Genomic DNA, 15,354 nt, shown 5'->3' with positions numbered 1-15,354 from the left:
GAAAATTTATATAAGATTTTTGGCAAATTAATATAACGACGTGCTTGGATTGAAATTATTTAAATTCATGAATTTCAAATTCATTTAACGAGTGAATTTATGTTTATTTGTTAATTTATATAGATATAACGATACATTTTTTTTTTTTTGAAGAAACACGCTTTATTTTTCAAGATCATATATAACTGCAAAAATTAAATAAATAAATAGTTCCATGTCATGGTCACGTTACAATATTATTGTTGTTAAAATAAAATAGTTGACGAAATAAAAGTAAAGTAATTTCCAAGTTAAACGAAGTCTATTTTGGGCTAGTTAAGGCCCATCGTGGGTGCTTGATTTATCGATAGAGCCCATAATCACGAGGGTCATGGCCGGAATTGAACATTATTGAGCCCAACGTTCTTCAAAGCCCAAATCAACTTTTCGACCCGTTCATAAGAATTACGAACTAACCCACACACTGACAGTAGGAGAAACCAAGGAATCCATCTATTTGCTGCATTTTGTTGAAGAATGGCATCGTTTGGTTATCTTCTTCCACCTACTTCTCGCATCAATTTCACAGATCTTCAGAAATCTCTCGCCCTTTGTTCGCCCTACTGCTGCTACTATAATAAGCTCACAAGTTTTACTGCTGCGCCTGCTGCTTATTCCCTTCGCCTAGGTTGGTAATTTTTATTTTGTTTTGGTTCTTTATGTGCTCCGATTGCGCTCAGTTCTGGTTAATTTTAATGTTAAAATTTAGATTCATTTGTGTGTTTTTTGAAATCGATGGAAAAGTTTGGTAGGAAAGTATTAATTCTGTGAATCTGAGTTAGTCGCGTGGTGGTTGGTGTTTATTTTTACTCGGAACTCTGTTTTGTGCGCAAATGTATTTCTTTTTTTGTTGTTGATTGTATGAGCATCGTTTACAGGTTTTGAATTCCCTATTGAGAAGCCGAGGAAGAAAGATTACATTTTGCATACATTGGCTGTTCGGCAGTTGACTGGATCACTTACCTCTGCCGAGGGTCTCCGTTTTGCTATCGTGTGTAAATTTTGTTCACTAGTTCTATGTTTTTTTCTAGGGTTATTTACGTTTCTATCATAATTGGTGTTGAGCTTTTGAATCTGATTTATTTGGTGTGAAGGTGGTGGCGCGGTTCAACGAGATCGTCACCAAGCCTCTTTTAGAGGGAGCCTTGAAAACTTTTGGGCAATATTCGGTTAAAGAAGAAGATATTGATGTTAGTGATAACTGATCTGACTGCTAATCATTTCCCAATTAGATCGTTGTACATGAACACTACATAGATGCATGGAATTTCAAAGTGGCTATATATACACTATCCCAGTATATTGGTATATGTAATATTCGACGCAGGAGATATACTTTCCCTAAAAACTTTGTGCATATTAATATTTGATCGCCATACATCTTTGTCATTCCAATGCATAGGTAGTGTTTGTAAATGCTTTAAAAAGTGGTTATGGATTTTTCCTTTACAAAGTTCTGCAAATTTGTAAAGGAAAAATCAACAGTCACTTTTTTAAGTATTTGCAAACACTGCCTTATTATCATTTTTATCAAGCAGTGCTAATGTCCCTTTCTCACTATTTCAGTATTATGGTAGTAATTGTTTTCGTAAATCGACAACTTTATCCCAATACTGTAGACCTGATTTGCGTTTCTTCTCAATTAATGAACAAATTCAAGTAGGCTTTGATTTGAGATCAGAGAAGTTCACGAAAACCGACTTAAAGAAAGCTGGGGGACAACAGCTGTGCGATAAAGTGTAAATTGTTTATTTGTTTCCTATCATGATTCTGTTATGCTGGTAAAATATTAGTGGAGACATGCAAAATACAGCACCAACCTAGAAGGAAAAACATTATCGCATGCTACTGGTAGCAATGAGTCCTGCTAGAGTGACTTTGATTTTGTCTTTGTGCTGTAGTATTATGTAATTATGTGGAAAATCTTCTGAGGAAAAAGTTGCATCCTTTATACGATTTGCTTTCTTGTACGTAAAGCTGAAAAACTGCATTGTTTTTCCATCTTACCTTAGGTTGTTTGGGTTCCTGGTAGTTTTGAAATTGGCGTGGTTGCTGAGAAACTTGGAAAATCACAAAAATACCAAGCAATCGTGTGTATTGGAGCTGTGGTAAGCTTTCTTGTCATAGGTTCTAAGTTTCATGGTTCCCTCTCACCTCCTGCTCCGCCAATTGTGATGTCCTTTTTGTTTGCTCGTATATTATGTGTTTTTATTCTTGTTATTGTTTGATGTATCTATTGTTGCCTTTTGTAAGTAATTGACTTCTCTTTTGTATCCTTTTTGACCAGTAGATTAGAGGTGATACCTCCCACTATGACGCTGTGGCTAATTCTACTGCTTCTGGAGTATTATCAGCTGGTCTAAATTCAGGTGACTTGTGCATGGCAGAATAAAATAAAAAGTTGGTGCATTTGAAGTTCACCCCCCATTTCCAGGCATTTTGAGTTTGCCGTTTGGGTTTCAATTACGGTTCTGTTTTGCTTGTTGGATTTATATGCAATGTACTACCAATATGGCATTCTTTCTTTTTTGCTGCAAATATTTTCTAGACATCTGTTCAAGAGCATGTTTTACTTTTGCATGGCCTGCTGATTTCTTAAATAAAAATGAGGATGCAAAAAATTATTTATCGGTCATTTTTATGTACAATAAGGTATTATTGAGATAAATTCCTTCAATGGTGTTGCTTTGTCATTGTTTAACATTCTTGGCAATGATTTTCCTGTAAATTTTGGATTTATTGTTTAAGAAGCAGTTGAAGTTTGATATAGATGTATTGAATGAGTAATAGTCAGTCCATCTGGAATCTGAAAATGTAAAAGTATTACAAATAAATTCCTCTAGTCCTTTCTCGGGGTTGGAATTATCCTGTGTCCCAAGGGCAAAAGGGCTGATTGGTTTGTCGGATACCATAAATCTAGCTTGGGTTTATAGATGTTTGTTCGTAACTTATTTTATCCTTGCTTTTTCTTGCCTCCAGCCTATTTTTGTTCCTGTCTTGATGAGCTCTTCATTTTAATAAGAATTAACCTTTAAGAAAAGAATAAGGAGAAAAAACAATGTGCAATGATTTATGATGCTTCATCTTTTTTCCTAGTCCCTATGCCCTGAGACAATTTTTTGCCATCCTTCACTTCATTGATTCCATTTACCCCAATTTCAAGCTGCAACAACAAGAGAGTGCTTGGATGGGATATTGCGGTTTTGGAAACTTTTTTATCTTTCGATTTATCATTCAGGCCGAGCTGTTGTTGAATGGACTTCCATGCAAAGCGTATTATCATATGTCTAATGATTGTTGTAGTCTTGATTGATTGATGTGTATCTGTATTCTAATGACTTGCAGGCGTGCCTTGCATATTTGGTGTTTTGACGTGTGAGAGCATGGAGCAGGTAAATTGGCAGAGAAAATATTTCATGTCTGTGGGATCTATGCATATGTTGAAATACGGGAAAAAATCTTATTCCAAAAAAAATTGCATTATAATTATTTTTCAGGCATTAAACCGAGCCGGTGGTAAGTCGGGAAATAAAGGTGCTGAAGCAGCTTTAACAGCTGTAAGTTTACCACAAAGTAACATTCCTGTTCTCCTTTTCACTTTCTGAATCAGTTGATTTCCTCAATTGTATTATCTTGTGGATGACTTAGCCCAGTATTACTCCCTTGACTAGCCCCATTTTCACATCAAATCAATTCAAAACTGAACAGTTTGTATCGTCATTGAAATATACTTGATTGTTAAGAGTATAAAAGTTTGACATAAAGAAACGCAGGCTTCATGTCCTGTACTAGTTCTTCACGAGGTTTCATGAAGCTTACAGCATGTAGCATGATCTTTCAAGAAATTTGATTTTACTTGGAATTTTTTCGAAAGTTATCCAAATATGTTGGTTATCGATTCTTGATTGTTGAGTGGTTTCGATTGGCAGATTGAGATGGCATCTTTATTCGAGCATCATCTCAAATTTTGACACGAAACGTAGCCTGCCGTCCGAGGCTTTGCCGCATTGTGCTTTGCCTGTCGAAACAACCGAAAGTATCTGTCCATATCTGCAGTTGCGCATGAGTTTGTTATCTCTTAGAAACTAAATTATCCCTTTACTTGGTTTGAACATTGGGAATGAATTTTGTTTATTTCTACTCTTATATTTGATAATGAAAACAAGCTTGTGGATCTTTTATTTACGTTCTCTTACTCACCTACGAAATAAATTATATTTTGTGGTATGCTTTTATTCTTAACAAGATTACTGTGTGTTGAAAAGGAGATGGAAAATATGAAGGAAAACAAATAAAGGGGAATATTGTGTAAAAATTAAGATCAATACCCTGCACGTTCAAAGTGATGTATGTATGAAGTGCTCATCTTTTTTCCTTTTTTGCACATTTAGTCTTTCGACTTATTTAGATGTAATATGTCATTATATTATACGACCATCAAAGAAAAAGTTAGGGATTTATATTGTGAATTTGAGATTAAAGATGAATGGGATATTTATATAATATGGTTGAAATTGAATGTAAACGGGAAGATCAGATATTTAAGACCGAAAAACTTTAAAGAATGAATGGAGGAAAGGTTGAAAAAAGCCGATGATAACATAAGCTCGTTTTTCTTGGCAGCATGTTTGGCAACTTCGATATATAAATATTAATCCATCGAATATATATATATACACAAGCGCGCACACACATGAATTCACTATTATGAAAAAAAATCTATGAAACCATCTCGTAAATCATTTTGTGAAATAGATCTTTAATCTGACTTGATCCATAAAAAATATTAATTTTTTTTTACAAATATGGATCAAATCAATTCATCTTGTCATTTTTAAAAACCCATATTACTTTTATCTCATTAAACAAAATACTTTTCAACAAGACAATATTACCATCACTCAAAAGCAAATTACATCATTTTTTTTTAAAAAAAAGAGCAGATTATCTACACAATAATTTTACAAAATTATAACAAAATAATTTTCAAACATATATATTGTTTGTAATATTAATTTAATTTCAATTATAATTATTCACAACAACAAAAAAAGAATAGGTCTCTTGTGAAACGGTCTCACGAATCTTTATCTGTGAGACGAGTCAAACCGATATTCACAATAAAAAATAATAATCTTAGTATAAAAAATAATATTTTTTCATAGATGACCCAAATAAGAAATCTGTTTCACAAAATACGACCCGTGAGATCGTTTCAGACAAATTTAGGGAAAAAAAAAAAACATGGGTGTACCGATATATATAGGTATATAATAAAAACGGTTTGATTTTGATTTTTGGGATAATCATTTCTTTACCCATGACCAGACAATGTTGTCACGTGGGACACATCTTATCCATCTATCATTTCACAACGTCGGCAACTCACGATAATCGTGGTTTACAGATTTTATTTCAATCTTTTTTTGTTTCAAACAACAATTTTTTATTTTTGAAACGCATATAAATTAATTAATTTAAACAAATAGTTAATCATGTTGAATTTTAGAAGGATCGCTCACTCGTATGAGACTTTTAGAAATATATAAATATAAATAACACCACTTTCTTGTTACAATTCATAGTACTTAAATTCAAGAAAATCTTCGGATTTCATCTGTCTCCTTCTCAAGTTTGCTGTCGACTTCGCTTGTTTTCAACTCTTGTTACAGGTTAAGCATTTTATCTTTTCGCTATTCGTGCTGAATATATCTTTCGAATGTGGAAAAATGCATATCATTTCATGGTTACTAGATTTCTCTTTATCTTGCTGACTCAATCACCAAATCCGGGAACCCTGTGTTCCTTTCTCGAGATTTTTCAGAATTTGTTCCTGATCTATTTGTTCGTTTATATTTATTTTGATTTTGGGTTCTAGATCTCAAGATTAACTCTCCAGATATGTGGAGGTTCTGAGCTTTTCGTACAAAAATCTTGATCAAATGAAAATGAACGCCGAGAAATATGGGCTTTGATCGATGATCGAATCGAAAAGTTATGTATTAAAATGACAGTTGAGAAAAGATCCAACCTTTTCAGATTTGTGTGCGCTTTCATCTTGATGTTGTTGCTTTACAACTTTCATTTGCTCTGTATAATTTTCTGAATGTGAGGTTGAATGATCTGTAACTTTGTGTTGCGTCTTGTTTCTTTAGAACTGAAATCCCGATCTTTTAAATCAATATTATTGAGAGATCAGCTTACCAGTTTGTGGCTGCTACACTTTCAAGATTGTTTTTTTTTTTAATATCGTTTTATTTTTTTAAAAAAATAAGTTTCTTGATTAGATATGGCGTCTTGTGATGAACCTGAGATTGTTGAGAGGGGAGACAAGAAAGACGAAGAGAAAGGTGGATTTATCGACAAGGTTAAGGATTTCATCTATGATATTGGTGAGAAAATTGAGGAAACTATAGGATTTGGGAAGCCAACGGCTGATGTTACTGCCATTCATATACCTCACATCAATCTTGAAAAGGCAGATTTAGTCGTCGATCTCCTCGTGAAGAATCCAAATCCTATCCCAATCCCTCTCATTGACATAAACTACTTAATCGAGAGTGATGGAAGGAAATTGATTTCCGGTTTGATTCCAGATGCTGGAACAATACATGCACATGGTTCAGAGACAGTTAAGATACCTGTTTGTTTAGTATATGATGATATCAAAAGCACTTACAATGATATAAAGCCGGGAAGTATCATTCCTTATCGAATTAAGGTTGACCTCATAGTGGATGTGCCGGTTTTTGGAAGGCTTACATTGCCGCTAGAGAAGACTGGAGAGATCCCAATACCCTATAAACCAGACATTGATATTGAGAAGATCCATTTTGAGAAGTTTTCTTTTGAAGAAACCGTTGCAACTCTTTATTTGAAGTTGGAAAATAAGAACGATTTTGACTTGGGGCTTAATGATCTCGACTACGAGTTTTGGCTATGTGATGTGAGCGTTGCAAGTGCTGACCTTGCAAAATCTGCTAATATCGAAAAGAATGGAATCACCTTCATCGATATTCCGATTACTTTTAGGCCAAAGGATTGCGGTTCTGCAGTTTGGGACATGATTCGGGGGAAAGGAACTGGATATTCCATGAAAGGAAGTATCAACGCGGACACTCCTTTTGGGCCAATGAAGTTACCAATTTCAAGGGAGGGTGGTACCACTCGTCTTAAGAAGAATAAGGAAGATGGGGGTGATGATGATGATGATGGTGATGATGAGGTATAGTAAGAGCAGTACCCAATTGTGCTGCGTGAGTCTCTTTTAGTTTCTCATTTGGTAATAAATATCATTCACGTTTTAAGTACATTACCGCCTTGTCATTCTTTACATGTATCTAACCTGCAGTGAACTGAAAGGTTGAGCTCCTTGTACTTCAACATATGCGAAAGAACCTAAAGAATGGATAATCTTTTATAGTGTCGGCCTACTCTTACGCTCCAACATTCTGTGGTATTACCGATTAGTTTGTTAGGTAGTAGACAGATCATGAAGGAAAATTCATTTGATTCTGAGGCGAACTTTTGATATTTAGATCAGTCTTAAATTATGACCATTCTCCGTTTTCTGTGCTTATTTTGAGACGTTTTGAGTGTGGCACGGGCATTCAAGCCTTCCACTCCTCTCCCTTCCCAACTCACGTTTCAAATTACTACCATGGTTACCAAAAGTCTCTGTTCTTGATGGTATACTTTTCAGTAATCCTCTTGTCTTGTTCATGAGTAGGTTTTCCTTTTTCTTTTTTTCCTGTGTAGTTGCAGCATGATCTGAGATTGCACTATCTTTATTTTCATCGGCACTCTTGGAAACATTCTTTCTTCCTATCATACTCTAATGTATTGACTTTTTGGTTTTGCAGGAATGAGGATAACGCTCACTGGTGCTGATGGCTTTATCTTCTGTTACAAATAAAATAAATATATCTGAACTCGAACTTAGGCATCCTTACCTAGACTGAATGGTTGAGATTTGAGAGGATGAATTTGGTTACTTTCTTTTCAATATATGCCTCACTTTTATGCATTATGACCATAGTTTCTTGAAATGTTTTTGATAATGGTTTATTAATGTGTGTTGATTATGTTCTTTGCTTTGATTGACAAGCGTAGGCCCAAATGAACCGAACAAAAGTTAAATTTCCCATTGGTTTGGTTTGTGGGTATCAGCGAGTCAAACAACTGATTCAACCCTTCACTGATAATTTGATCCGTTCGAATTTTTCTGTAGTTCCTGGTTTGTGACGCATATTTAATAACTCGGGACAAAAATTGCCAAAACCTCGCCGTATGACAAGCCCTCCAATGCTTCAATTCAAGGAAAATATATAGTTCAAAAATATTTATGTCATGGAGAAAAATAGGGATGAGCAGAAATCAAATTAAAACAAAACGATGGTTTGTATTTGTTTTTAGTCGATCGTGATTTGAATTATTTTAAACTTAGTCAAACCAAAAAATTTGTTTTGTTCAAAGTTTAGATCAAAAAACTCCAAGATTCATAATGTCATAATCATATTACGACGTAAATTTCTTTAATATAATCATGAATATTGATATTTAATTTTTTATAATAGCTAGTTGAAATTTTAAATTATATGAAAAAAAAAATCAAAAAATTTATTTTAAAAAAATTAAAATTGATCATCCATACCAAACTGAAACCAAAGTTTGGTCAACTTTGAATTGGTTTTTAACTATCAATGATTTGGTCTTGTTTGTAATTTTTCAAATATTATAGGTAGCACTAGGTTGGTTCGAGCTTTTATCAAACCAATCCGATTTTTATCACCTCTAGAGAAACATCGGAGAAATAAAATAAAGTAATCACCAGCAACATTGGATCAAGATATATACCGCCTGCTCATAATTTCCTCCTCTTTTAATCCAACAAAAGTGATATTAAAAGTGGCCAATTTACAAACCAAAAACCACGTCACATCCCTAACCATTTCCATATAGTTTCAGCTGCAGAAAGTTTTCACTAATATTCAAGTTGGTTGCCATCTTCATTCAACACGTTTAATTTCGGATATTTTTATATGAGAAGAAAAAATGAGTAGAGGGAGATGGGTAGGGAGAGAGATTTTCGTAAGATAAGGAGTCCTTGTATTCTTAAAATGAGTAGAGGGAGATGGGTAGGGAGAGAGATTTTCGTAAGATAAGGAGTCCTTGTATTCTTAAGGAACCACACGACTTGCAGCTGGGTGGAGCAAAAATGGAGGAAGATGATGCTCTAATATTGCCAGTAACTCTGTCCTTTGGCCCAGCTCGTCTAACACCACCCCTTCAAGCCTTCTTGCAGCTTCCACCAACTGCCCGCGATGCTTCTGTGATAATAGATGGCCTCCGGCCTTGATGCACTCCCTGTACAAAGGAAGGTATGCTATCGCCACCCTCAAGGGGCCAGGCAGATCACTTAAACAGATTGGAGATTCGCCCCATTTCAAAATTTGAACCAAGTTTGAGAAATGTACTTCTCCTTGTCTCAGTCCATCCAAGAAAGCTGCCTCTGACCAGTACTCTTGAAGAAAATCACGGAGCTCCGGGGCAACAGTCTCATCTTCAGATCTGGCGATTGTGTCAGCGACAGCATAAGTAGCAGCCGGATCCCGTAAAAAGTCGGAATGGAGGAGAAATGCTACTCCATCGAGAGACCCACCACTTCTTTCGCCTGCCGCCTTCAGAATTTCAATGCTGAGGGCAGCAAGAATGTGCTGGGGAACATGGGGTAAAAGATACGCAGCGGCCTCGACTTGACTGCTTGATGTCGCAGCTGTGAGGGCGAGGCACAGTTCCATGTCTCTGCAACCCCTTTGAACAAACCACTCGACAACTGGTACGCAACCCCTCTCAGCAGCTCGCATCAGAGGACCCAAGAAAGCCATAGCATTACCCTCATCCACCAGACACTCCATTGTACTGATTTTACCATAATGTGAAGCGAAACCCAATGCCAGATCAACATCCACATCTAAGCTGTTTCTTTGAGCAATCTAGCACCCAAAGTGAACCAAAACACATTAACATAGTGTGTTAAACCAAACTATCCAGTTCAAAACTTACAACTGCAATTTTCCAGAAGAATATAAATCACGGGATTAGTCAATCATAGGCATGAATGTGCGAAGAAAGTTAAGTCAACACCAGCATCAGAATACAAGAGCATGAGAAAACACAATTATCAAGTGAAAAAGGACAGTATTTGAAAAACATTCAGGATTGTCACTAACTGTCCATGGAAACAAATACAACAGATAACATTGAATCAACACTATTTTATTCTACTGTGAAAGGCAGATTGTCAGAGAAATATAAAATTTAAAACACATCCACCAAGAAACAAACTTCAGACTTCCGATAAGCAGGAAGCATAACCAAACAAATCCCAATTCCTTCAGGGAAAGGTCCTTGTTATTTTGATAATTGTTGGGGTATCTGATGGCATCTAAATTCTAACCTAAGCCTTTGGTTTTTCCACATAATGTTTACAAGCTTAAAATTCATAGATATCATCAATATGTAATGGCCAAGATGACACCTTAAACAATGATACGTAGTATGAACCCATCATTTACTTTATAGAATCACACGAAAGTAAAGCAGGATAGTGTAAAGCATTGCCTGACACTAAATGTCTCTTCCTTCCTAGCAAGAGTCATGATGCAATCCATCCCGGAAATTCAAAGCCAGAGTAAGTTTCACACTGATCTTGTATGGTTAATTGTATTTGGCCGGCCTGCTAGGAACATAATGTTTTTTTTAATGGTTTAATGCCACATATTGATTCTCTCGTTGTCAAAATTCAGTTGCATTTATTTAGGGACATTTATTACTTCTATCCTGGTTATGACCCATATATTAGTACGTTGCTTTTGATCAATGAAATTAGTTTTACGATCTATCCAGCCAGCTTCACAACTTTTGCAACAATCTCAGGACGATAGTTGACAAACAGAACGTAGGACCAGGTACTAGATAACGGATACAGGGTATGTGTATGATTGAGGGGGTTGGGGTGAAAAGAAGCATCACTGGAAGGATAAAAGATGCTAAAGGACTTTACGTACAAGCTTAAAAAAGGTGTCATATGAGCTACTGATTCCAGGACTTGCAAATATAAATATTAAAATAACAGCAATAATGAAATGGAGAAAGGAAAAAGGGTGGAAACAGAAGTCAAATAAGCAGAATTTATTGAAAGGGATAGGGCAGTCATCAAGCAGAGCTCCAAATTGACCAAAAAAATGGGTAACGTGGCACTAGTGAAACAGCCAATGGCACGTCCAGGCACAAAACGAATCAAAAATTATAATAGTTCACAAAATCATTGCTTAACAGCAATAAAATGTGATTACCTGCAATAAAATGCGAACAAGCTCAGTGCTTCCAAATCGTGAGGCCTCCAGAAAACATTGATTAACATTGTCTGCACCCCCCTCAACCAGCATGCCCAACAATCCTTGGATTGCTGTTGCTGATAAACCCGATGACCAACCAGGATCAAATGAACCAGAAAAGAGTGTAAGTGGGAAGCAAGCTGCATCAAATGCCTCTGTAAAATCTTTTCCAGTGAGATAGTTTCCAGTAATATCTAGAAAAGTCTTAAAAGCAGACAACTGGAGCTGGATTCCAACAACAGAGGGATTACCCACCCTGTCCCTATTATCCTGGCAACGCGCATGGAAGCTTATACATTTAAGAGCCCACTCAGTAAATTTTCGAACCTTAGCACCAGCTTCAGCCTTCAAAACTTCATCTCCATTGCATTCCTGAAGCCTTTCATGCAATCTAGTAGGACAGGACGTTAAAACTCTCAAAACATGTCTACGAACATGTGGAAAATTATAGGTAATGCAAAGAAAATGAAATATGATAACATTTTCATAATTTGCTTTCATCAATTGTACTACAAAAGCTTAATTGATTCTTCAAACACACATTTCAAATTGCAGATTTCAATCTCTGCGAGACCCAATGCTAACAAAAGTAACAATTGTTCCCCTCTCATCACCGTTTGTTTCCCAAGAGAAAGTTAAAATCCATATGACACAATTAAGTTACTAGCACACTAGAGAGATCAACATCGAGAGATAGGTCCCTGCCAATTGGTTTTCATCATTTTACTATGGAGGGCCATATTTCATGCTTTCCTCGATCAGAACTCGCATTGAGTAAAAGAAATCTTAATTTGAATTGAAATCAAAGGGGGGCTCTTTAAAAGAGTTTCTCTCAAGGGAATTTTGCTTAGGAAGATCTCTGTAATCACTCCCAAATGCAAAATTCTTTTAGATATTCGGCCTTTAATTTTAACTTTCCAATTGTGAGATAGAGAAAATCCAGGGAGAATTCAGCAAAGTCACCTAATATAGCATGAAATAAAAACAAAAGAAACCCTCCAGCTGTGAAAAGAACAGTATTTCACTAGTTTGACAAGGGAAAAAACAAGTCATCTTGTTGAGCAGACAAAAGTAGTAGATCAGAACCTCTGTGCCATCACATTAACAGTGTCTGCCAGGCTCATTGTGCGACTCTGACAAGCAGATACGCAGGAAGCAAGAAATGAAGTCCTAAGAAAAGCTCGAGTGAAATCATAAGCCCCATTAGCAATGATCTTCCTGATTAATCCACTAATTCCATCCACTTCTTGGTGTGTGCTCAAGAACCAGATTGAATCCAAGGAAATGCACAGTGCATCATTAAGTGTCTGAAAATCTGCCAGAAAGATCAGACTCTCAGTGAGCTCCCAATCACGAGCACTCACAGCCCCCTGAAACAACCGACCTAGCTCAATTCTATCTACGCGACTGAGTTTTCTATCATTTTTCCCGTGCTCGCATTCAGAAGCAATCAGCCTGGATTTAAGTTTCTCAGCACCGAAAGTACAAGCACTTGTACTCAAATCTTCCTTCATTACAAGTGGCGCTTCTCTTGAGAAAACTACATTGTTGTGGCTGCCTCCCCCACTTTTCTCTGAGCTAAAATTGACAATATCCTTACCACATTCATCCTCGTCACTCAGACTTGACTTTTCAGCATCAGCAGTTTCAATATCCATTTCCATCAAATCATTCTCGGAACACTGGCGTTCTTGGATATTTACTTCACCCTCAATATCCAAGGATCGGCTGCCTATTTCACTTCCGATGTCACTTTCTCTACCCACTACAAAAACCTTTTTTGCTTCCATTGTCAAGGAAACAGGGGAAACCTCAGTCCCAGACATTCTAACTTTATCCAACCCACTCAAACAAACAGATACCTCAGAAAATATTGGCAGAAATTCAAGATTCTTAATTTTCTTCCATGAAGATTTCAGCCAATTTCACAAAACTCCAACACGTATGAATTTTTTTTAAAAAAAAACCGTTAATTACAATACAATTCAGAGATCAAAACTTCATCTTCATCAGACGTTTCAATAGTGGCTAATTTCAGCTTTGTCTGTTTTGAATCAAAACTCTCGAATAATTACAAACCTGCAATCGGCCCACCATCAACAAAAACCCTACAATCAGTATATTATCTCAATCGAAAAAAAAATCCTCAAACGTCAAAAAACTCATAATCAATCGATATACAAAACCCGGAATAAATTTCACATAAATTACAGTTTTTCATTAAAAAAAAGGAATGTGGAGAAAGAGAGACCGACCTGAATAATTATTTGGGTCTGTGTGCGAGTGGTTGCCTTCTCTTTTCTATTTGTGGAGAATGATACTCTCAGATCTTTTGTTATTTATCGATATTGATTTTTAGCTATCGAAAGTTAATACAAAACGGGAAATGAATTATTTTAGTCTATTTCAAACTCATAATTTTAAAAATGATCGTTTTATTATATATTTTGCATTATATCTTATATAGTTAAAAAAGTCCTAAAATATCATTTTTATATTAACACATGTTGTATTTTCGTGATTTATTTGTTTAATTATCTATCATTTCTTTTTAAGAGTTGAGTTAACATTTGTATCTTTTTCATTCCAAACCTAACCACCAGTCGCATTTTTTGTAAATTTTCCAAAATAAAAAATAACGAGTCTTTTGATTGAATGTATACCTGCACAATTTTGTGAAAACATTATACAATAACACATAAATTACATCTTTATACTCCTCAAAAAAATAAATAAATTACATCTTTATTTATATAATATATATATATATATATATAATTTTATTAAAAGACACATAAAAGTACGTACTTTAATGTATAAAAAAATAACTTATATTCGCAATTATAATTCATTAACTGCAATGAATCACAAATCATCTATTTATTTCAATTTCAAAATATTCATGATTAAAAAAAAATTAAACCTACAAATTATCAAAAAAATCATGACAATAATCCAGTCAAATCTTTAAAAAAAATTAAAATCAAAATTAGAGCAATCAATTCTAGGCAATATATTCTAATGATTTGATATAAACAAAATTGGAAACAGAATAGGTTTGACATATCAATGTATCTATGCACACCGTTTTAAAGAAATATGATTGATGTGTTTCATGGCCGCCTCTGTACGCATGGAATTTATGAGATAATAAAATACAGAGTTTGATATGAAGAAATTGATGGTGAATTTGGTTAAAAGAATATGTGATATCTTTGTAATTTGATATGATAAAAAGATTATTTTGAAAAATAAATGTAATTGAAGACTAAAATTGATTATAGTAATTGTGTGAAGTCTATTTAAGAAAATATCTCATAAAAAATTTATGCACAAGCGTACATGGATCATGATTCAGTTTTTTTATTATTATTGAGATAAAAAAATAATAATATAATTATATTAAATATGTGATTTGCGGATGTTACAGATGATTTTTTGAATTTTTAAAAATTATAATTATGAGTAAATTATATAAAAAAAATATTATTTATTTAAATATATAAGATATTTTCATAAATATTAATTTATGTCACAAATTCGTAGTTCTAAGTATCTCAACATTTATATAGCATAGATATATTGGTCCAGAAAACCCCCAAAAAAGTTTATGTTTATAAATATATAAACATCAAAATCTACTTATATTAAAGCGTGCATCTCCTCAAAATGGTCAGTTTTCTCCCGGTTTCCGGTAACGCCCCTACAGGTGTCTCTTACAACACATCACTTCATAGGCCCAAAATCACGTGTGCTGCTTTCTTTCCTCCACATCACCCTTGACCCGCCGGTTGCAATAGCTTTATGCATCTCTTCATTTTCCTCATCCTCCTTCCTCTTGCCTTGTCTTTTGTCTTTACCCCATCTTAGAGAGCAGCGTCCAGAACATGTTCCGCTAGGCACGTTGTTTGGTCCC

At 35.0% G+C, this 15,354-nt stretch overlaps 3 protein-coding genes across 9 annotated transcripts; 2 read left to right on the top strand and 1 right to left on the bottom strand.

The window, feature by feature from the left end:
- Window positions 1–462: 462 nt before the first annotated feature.
- On the top strand, window positions 463–4,274 carry LOC140978439 (6,7-dimethyl-8-ribityllumazine synthase, chloroplastic-like). Of its 3 annotated transcripts, none has more exons than XM_073443460.1 (8): window positions 463–667; window positions 918–1,030; window positions 1,134–1,229; window positions 2,052–2,147; window positions 2,330–2,408; window positions 3,385–3,431; window positions 3,537–3,596; window positions 3,969–4,274. In XM_073443460.1, exons 1-8 carry the CDS (start codon window positions 517–519, stop codon window positions 4,008–4,010), a joined length of 684 nt encoding a protein of 227 aa, XP_073299561.1. In that variant the 5' UTR covers window positions 463–516; the 3' UTR covers window positions 4,011–4,274. The 3 variants fall into 3 exon arrangements, with proteins under 3 accessions (XP_073299561.1, XP_073299562.1, XP_073299563.1); XM_073443461.1 differs by having other exon boundaries at window positions 3,537–3,612; XM_073443462.1 differs by lacking the exon at window positions 1,134–1,229.
- Window positions 4,275–5,537: 1,263 nt separating this feature from the next.
- LOC140978437 (desiccation-related protein At2g46140-like) lies at window positions 5,538–8,106 on the top strand. 3 transcript variants are annotated; one of them, XM_073443458.1, is made up of 3 exons: window positions 5,538–5,711; window positions 6,327–7,264; window positions 7,902–8,106. In XM_073443458.1, the coding sequence occupies exons 2-3, from the start codon at window positions 6,329–6,331 to the stop codon at window positions 7,905–7,907; spliced, it is 942 nt and encodes a 313-aa protein (XP_073299559.1). In that variant the 5' UTR covers window positions 5,538–5,711; window positions 6,327–6,328; the 3' UTR covers window positions 7,908–8,106. The 3 variants fall into 3 exon arrangements, with proteins under 3 accessions (XP_073299559.1, XP_073299558.1, XP_073299560.1); XM_073443457.1 differs by having other exon boundaries at window positions 6,327–7,295; XM_073443459.1 differs by lacking the exon at window positions 7,902–8,106 and having other exon boundaries at window positions 5,574–5,711; window positions 6,315–7,836.
- A 771-nt stretch (window positions 8,107–8,877) lies between these two features.
- Window positions 8,878–13,781, bottom strand: LOC140978436 (ankyrin repeat protein SKIP35-like). Of its 3 annotated transcripts, none has more exons than XM_073443455.1 (4): window positions 13,694–13,781; window positions 12,525–13,546; window positions 11,397–11,829; window positions 8,878–10,034 (listed from the first exon to the last, which is right to left on the bottom strand). In XM_073443455.1, exons 2-4 carry the CDS (start codon window positions 13,262–13,264, stop codon window positions 9,219–9,221), a joined length of 1,989 nt encoding a protein of 662 aa, XP_073299556.1. In that variant the 5' UTR covers window positions 13,265–13,546; window positions 13,694–13,781; the 3' UTR covers window positions 8,878–9,218. The 3 variants fall into 3 exon arrangements, with proteins under 3 accessions (XP_073299556.1, XP_073299557.1, XP_073299555.1); XM_073443456.1 differs by having other exon boundaries at window positions 12,525–13,517; window positions 13,694–13,773; XM_073443454.1 differs by lacking the exon at window positions 13,694–13,781 and having other exon boundaries at window positions 12,525–13,667.
- Window positions 13,782–15,354: the final 1,573 nt, after the last annotated feature.

This window comes from Primulina huaijiensis, chromosome 6 (genome assembly GCF_012295235.1).
Source record: "Primulina huaijiensis isolate GDHJ02 chromosome 6, ASM1229523v2, whole genome shotgun sequence".
Classification (NCBI taxonomy): Eukaryota; Viridiplantae; Streptophyta; class Magnoliopsida; order Lamiales; family Gesneriaceae; genus Primulina; species Primulina huaijiensis.
Note: the sequence above shows the minus strand (reverse complement) of the source record. Positions and strands in the feature narration are given on the sequence as shown.